At 37.2% G+C, this 6,650-nt stretch overlaps 1 protein-coding gene across 3 annotated transcripts; it reads left to right on the forward strand.

The window, feature by feature from the left end:
• The first annotated feature begins 726 nt into the window (after positions 1-726).
• LOC114316952 (structural maintenance of chromosomes flexible hinge domain protein) lies at positions 727-5,517 on the forward strand. Of its 3 annotated transcripts, none has more exons than XM_082899054.1 (5): positions 727-1,411; positions 2,495-2,647; positions 2,796-2,884; positions 2,915-3,530; positions 4,118-5,517. In XM_082899054.1, exons 1-5 carry the CDS (start codon positions 1,079-1,081, stop codon positions 5,213-5,215), a joined length of 2,289 nt encoding a protein of 762 aa, XP_082755180.1. In that variant the 5' UTR covers positions 727-1,078; the 3' UTR covers positions 5,216-5,517. The 3 variants fall into 3 exon arrangements, with proteins under 3 accessions (XP_082755180.1, XP_028119458.2, XP_082755179.1); XM_028263657.2 differs by having other exon boundaries at positions 2,921-3,530; XM_082899053.1 differs by having other exon boundaries at positions 2,796-3,530.
• Positions 5,518-6,650: the final 1,133 nt, after the last annotated feature.

The raw sequence follows: 6,650 nt of genomic DNA on the forward strand, positions 1-6,650 counted from the left end.
TTACTAAATTTTTGTATTTATATATATATTTTTTTGTATTTGGTGAATTAAAATTTTTTTATAAAATATTATACTTCTTAAATATATCTAGATTAGGTGTATCTAAAAAATAAAAAAGTAAAAATAAATAAAAAAATTAATTTTTTGTGTGAGTTAACCTAAAGAAAATTATTATTATTTATCTTGAAATGACATAACTAAAATATCAACTTATTTTATTATTTTATATCTATAAAGGGTAAATATATCATTTTAATTTGACAAAGAACAAGTATAATTTTTTAGACGTAAGAAAAAATCTTTATTAAACAGAAATTTTAAGGGTATCAATATAATTTACCCAAAACTATATAAATGTAAAATAAAAAAATAAATCAATGCAAGTGAAAATTATTTATGTTTTGGAATTAGTAATTTTTAATCCTACTTTTCATTTATCTAAAATTCTTTTAAAAAAAATTTATGGAAATTCTTAAACAAACTAATCCATATGGTTTAGTGTGTGCATGCACGTTTTAATTATTAAAAAAAAATGATATAATTTTATATTTTTTAAATTATAATTAAAAAATAAAAATTTATAATTAAAATTTTAAAATAATATCATAATTAAAAAAATTAATCATAACTATAAAAAAAAAAAAAAAAACGTAATATCCTATAGGAATGTGATAATAGAATTCTTCCACATACATATACATTACATGCATACCCATATACTTCCATTTAACCACACTTTGGGTCTCCTTAACCTTAGTTCATCTCTCTCTCTCTCTCCAAATACTTCGTAGCAGCATCCCATTGCCTGCCCCCACACGCACATCCACCTCTCTCTGTCTCTCTCTCTCTCTCTCTCTCTCTCCGATATCGAGCGTTTATCTCGGAACCAAATCCTCAATTTATTGTTTTGTGTTTGCATCTGTAACAACAACACCCCCCATTGAAAATTTCTCCGCAACCCTTTTGTTTTCTCGAAGATCCGAACAATACCCACTTTTCATTTTTGGTTTTTTCTGCAGATCTTCGCTTTCTCTCTCTAAAACCCAAAGAAACACAGAGGGGGTTGCACTCTCTAGAAATGGTGGTGAAGATGATGAGATGGCGGCCTTGGCCGCCTCTGCTGTCGAAGAAGTACGAGGTGAGTCTGGTGGTGAGGAGGCTGGAGGGGTACAATCAGGTGGGTGCGGAGGCAGAAAAGGGCGGGGGATTGACGGTGGAGATCAGGTGGAAGGGGCCGAAGATCGCGCTGAGCTCGTTCAGGAGAACGGTGAAGAGGAATTTCACCAAGGAGGCTGGGGTTTCTGAAAACGGTGTCGTAGAGTGGGATGAGGAGTTTCAGAGCGCCTGTGCTTTGTCTGGCTACAAGGACAATGTTTTCCATCCTTGGGAGATCGCCTTCACTGTCTTCAATGTCAGCCCTCTCTCTCTCTCACTTCGACTCTTTTTTTTTTTCTTTCTTTCTTGGTCTTGGGGGGGTTTTTTTTTTATGTGCAAATTTTGGGTTTTTTTTTCCTCTTATTTTGAATTTTTTTGGGTTGAATTTTTTTTTTCTTTTCGTATTTTGGGGTCTTGGACTAGATACTTTTTGGGGGAATTACTGAATCTTTGTGAGTATTTCATGGAAGTTCTATGTTTCTGGGTGGTTTATGGTTGAATGTGATGTGATCAAGAAATATGTTTGTCTACACTTAAAATATATGTACACACACATACATAGAGAGACAGAGAGAGTTGTATGTGAAAGATTTCCGGGAATATTTTCCTTTTGGTTTGATGAAATGTACCATTTTTATCAAGAATTTTTGTCAAGAAATAGTAAGGTAATTTTTTGTTTTTGGCCTATGTGTGAAATGGATATTTTGGTGTGTTATCTACTGATTTCTGTGAAGTTGTTTATTGGACTGAGTAAATTGTCAATATTTACTTGCTGAATTGTAAGCTAAGGATTGATTTGGAGGTTATTGGTTTACTATTTTTGGGATTTCAATGAATGATTTGTGATATTAGACCGATCTATGGGGAGAGGGTTGTAAAGCTACCATTTTTTGGATTTTTAGGTGATATTGAGTTGTCTGTGGTTGGAAATTTGATGATGTAGTTTCCAGTTTGGGGCTTGTGATTCTGTGATTTTAAACCTTAGCATTATTCCTGGAAACTAATTGGGAGTGATTACTTCAGTATGTTTCTGTCTTATATAGTAGATATCGGTGTTTTTCAATACAAATAGGCATTTGTCCTGTCGCAACCTTATTACTATCCGATGGTTCCCTGTAAAATTTTGGAGTGGTTTTCCATCTAGAACATGTGTTTATCGAACATAACTTTGAGATTTTTGTAATTATAATGGAATTACCATATTAATATGCATGCTTATTTGTGTATTTATCAGGGGAAAAAAAGTTGGGTCTGTGTGGGTGTATATACTGTATTTCTTGTTTTGAGAATTATCAGTTGACTTGTTCAAGCAAACTCAGAAACATTTTGTTTGATCTAGGGCTTGAATCTAGGGTCAAAAATCAAGGTGCCAGTTGTCGGAACAGCATTGTTAAACCTTGCTGAATTTGCTTCGAAAGCTGAGGAAAAAGACTTCGATCTTAACATCCCTCTCATCTCAGGCAGTGCAGCCGAGCCTCATCCTTCACTTTGTGTATGTGCCATTTGCAAAATACTGTTGTTTTTAGTTGGAACTTGGAACTTGGAACTTGGAACTTGGAATTTTCATTTGATTATATTGCATTTATTTTTTTATGATGAAAACCAAGTTCTTTCCTTGAGTCGTATTTTTTCTATTGCAGATAACACTCAGTTTATTGGAGCTAAGGACCGGTCAAGAATCTGCCGAGTCAGTTCAGAGATCAATCGTTCCTGCCACATCACCTCCCCCTCCCCCTCCCCCTCCCCATCCCCATCCCCATCCCCATCCCCATCCCCAGTCAGCAGATCCTCTATCAACAGACAAAGACGAGTTTTCTGCACTAAAGGCCGGTCTGCGAAAGGTGAAATTTTTTACGGAGTATGTCTCAACCAGAAGAGCAAAAAAGGCTTGCCGTGAGGAAGAGGGTAGCGAGGGAAGATGCTCTGCCAGGAGCGAAGACGGTGATTACACCTACACTTTTGACTCGGACTCAGTTGATGAGTTTGAGGAGGGAGAATCAGAAGAGGGAAAAGAGGATCCTAGTGTTAGAAAATCATTTAGTTATGGCACATTGGCTTACGCAAACTGTGCCGGCGGATCACTTTACTCAAATACGAAGATCAACAATGAGGATGAAGATTGGATTTACTACAGCAACCGCAAATCTGATGTGGGTTGTTCACGGATGGAGGATTCGACTGCCTCTATCTCTGAGCCATCCTTATTTCAGACCTCAAAGCGTAGTATCTTGCCTTGGAGGAAGAGGAAGCTTAGCTTCAGATCTCCGAAGGCCAAAGGGGAGCCACTACTAAAGAAGGCTTATGGAGAAGAAGGTGGGGATGACATTGACTTTGACCGTCGGCAGCTAAGCTCTGATGAATCTCTTAGTCTTGAGGTAAGAACTGTTGACTATTTTTCCCCCTCCTTAATTCAAGCATGTAGTTCTGGTAAATATTTGTTCGAATTGTGTTCTTGGTGTGAAATCACTTTCATCTCAAGTTGTGGATTGTCACATTACAAATTTAATTACAAAGGGATAACCTTAGGCCATCTCTAATCCTTACTTCTTTTTTCCATCAAATTTGACTGGAATTTTTGTTAAATGCTTTTTTGTGATATGGACCACTCCAATTCTTACTCCGTATTTTTCATCATATATATATTTTTTTAATCTCAGCTTATCCTGAACATTTTTTTTACCATTTTTTATGAAAGAAAACCATCTTCAATCCTTTATTTATTTATTTATTTATTTTTAAATCATTAGACTTGAGTAAAAATATGACTCTAGGAAATTTGGCGAAGGATTTGGTTCATCCTTGATTTGATTCGATGATAAAGTTGCCTCTCCCTTGATTTGATTGATTTGATTTCATGAAATGTTCTCTGAGAATATATTAAAAAAATCTAGTTTGTATCCTATTTTTTATCAAACAAAACTACATAGAGTGCTCATACAAATAATGGTTTCCTCTTTGCCAGCGGCATAAGACTGATGAAGACTCGAGTGTGTATCGATCATCAGTGTCTGAGTTTGGGGATGACAATTTTGCCATTGGAAGCTGGGAACAGAAAGAAGTAACAAGTCGTGATGGACACATGAAGCTTGAAACTCAGGTCTTCTTTGCTTCCATTGATCAGCGGAGTGAAAGGGCTGCGGGTGAGAGTGCTTGTACAGCCCTTGTTGCTGTCATTGCAGATTGGTTTCAAAATAACCGGGAACTCATGCCCATCAAGTCTCAGTTTGACAGTCTGATCAGAGAAGGCTCATTAGAATGGAGAAACCTTTGTGAGAACGAGGCCTATAGGGTACGATTTCCCGACAAGCACTTTGATCTGGATACAGTCCTCCAAGCCAAAATACGTCCACTTTCTGTAGCTCCAGGGAAGTCCTTTATTGGTTTTTTCCACCCAGATGGTATGGAGGAGGGGAGATTTGATTTTTTGCATGGTGCTATGTCTTTCGACAACATATGGGATGAGATTAGCCGTGCAGGGTCCGAATGTCCCGGAAATAGCGATCCCCAAGTTTACATAGTCAGTTGGAATGACCATTTTTTCGTCCTCAAGGTCGAACCAGAAGCTTACTATGTCATTGACACGCTGGGAGAGAGGCTCTATGAGGGCTGTAACCAGGCATACATCTTGAAATTTGACAGGAATACAACAATTTACAAACTGCCGAGTTCAATGCAATTGTCAGAAGAAAAACAGGCAGCTCCAATGGAACCTAAGAACGAGCTGGGTCAGCAGATTAACCTTAATGAGGGTTCGGTGGAAGGGCTAGTCATAGCCAAATCTGACGACTCTATGAAGACTAATGCAGAGCAAGAGGAGGTTATGTGCCGAGGGAAAGATTCATGCAAGGAGTACATAAAGAGCTTTTTGGCTGCAATCCCAATAAGGGAATTGCAGGCGGATATTAAGAAAGGTTTGCTCGCTTCAACGCCACTTCATCACCGTTTACAGATCGAGTTTCATTACACCACCCAGGTACAATCACCACCAGCAGAGATTTCAGCTATAGAAGCAACCACGATTATGCTTTCGTTATCTAAAACGGATGACATTTCCGACTAAAAGGTCAGTCCAATAAATACCCAACTCACTGGTGATGCCAAAAGTAGGCTGAAGTTGCAATAACAGAGGTTGTCACGTAGAGACTTGCTGTAAATTCTAGGATTTGAGTTTATCTAACATGTTTTTTTTTTTCCCCTTGTCGCTGGTAAGGGGTGAATGGGCTAAAATAGGGGAGTCCATTTCAGGTTTTTTTTGAATGGTTTGTGAGAGAAGGGGTTGTGTTTTCGTTTTCCACTACTCTGTAACCTGTGTTGGTATCTGTCCATTTGATCTTTGTGTGACATCTCTCATTCCCCCTTTCATTTTTGTCCACCCTTACTGGAAAAGTGATACTCTGTACATGAGACTCTTTATCTTTCTGTTTCTTCATTATTTTTATTTTTATTTTTATGTGAGATAAAAGGGGTGACTATCGGACCCTCTAGGGCTATGTGGTACCCGCTTATGGAGCTGTTTTAACTTTTTTATTTTAAAAATCTGTATCATTGCGTAGTGTGGCTTCTGCTCATAATAACTTAAATAAATTGAAAAAAATTAATGATTGAGAGTCTGGAAGAGAGGTGCTTGTAGCTTATCTTGAAAGCTGTACCAAACAGGCCCTCTATCTGTTGGGGGAGCCATAGAGGAGAGGCTTAGATGAGTCTGTACACGTGCGCGGCGATTCACAGGCACGCCTTGGCTGAGTCATAAACCCTAGTTTCATTGAGAACATCGTAGTCAGGAGCCGGTGGCTTAGGATTAATGGCGTGAGGCTTGTGACCCTATTGACCGCCCGTAAGATTCTAATTCATTACTTACTGCCCAAAACCTCTTGGGAGTAGAATCTGATAGGCCTATATATGCTTTGCATTTTTGGAATTGTTATTTTCATTTAGATTGTTTGAATGTGTAAATGACTTGTTCAAATTTGGTGTTTTGAGGTAATGAGAATATTCTCTACTCTGTTTTCAGGGAGTTTTTAACCATAGTTGACCAGTTTGATTCCTTCAAAATTCTATTCCACAATGATCACCTATAATTAATTTTATTTTATTTTATTTTTATTTTTTATGGTGATGTATATGGTTTTTGTATTCAGTTCCAATCCAACCCACCCCTGGAAGTGCAAGTTGAGGATATTCCTTTCTTTTTTGTTTTCTGTTCCATTCTCCTAGTTATGAAATTATTCCCTATGATTGGAGGCAGGCATAGGATTATTCTACCCAATATCTTATTACTTGTTTCTAACCAAACCCTAAACCCTACAGAATATTGGGAGAGGATGATGTTGCCTACCAAAGTATATTCTGTATAAGAGGGTAGCTTTCTGCTTAATTGTATGATTGTATCCTATAATCATTTTAAAGTTAACAAAAATGTTAAAAACTATTGGAAATCCCTTTATTACCATATTCACTTTGTTATATATTTTATTAGTTTATATTGTGTATTTTTT

The sequence above is a fragment of the Camellia sinensis genome, chromosome 12, assembly GCF_055761805.1.
Source record: "Camellia sinensis isolate YWXY chromosome 12, ASM5576180v1, whole genome shotgun sequence".
Lineage (NCBI taxonomy): Eukaryota > Viridiplantae > Streptophyta > Magnoliopsida > Ericales > Theaceae > Camellia > Camellia sinensis.

Coding starts and splice junctions, on each gene's coding strand:
- LOC114316952 (XM_082899053.1), top strand. CDS start 1,079: ATGGTGGTGAAGATGATGAGATGGCGGCCTTGGCCGCCTCTGCTGTCG. Junction 1,412..2,494: donor TCGCCTTCACTGTCTTCAAT/GTCAGCCCTCTC, acceptor TGTTTGATCTAG/GGCTTGAATCTAGGGTCAAA. Junction 3,531..4,117: donor ATGAATCTCTTAGTCTTGAG/GTAAGAACTGTT, acceptor CCTCTTTGCCAG/CGGCATAAGACTGATGAAGA.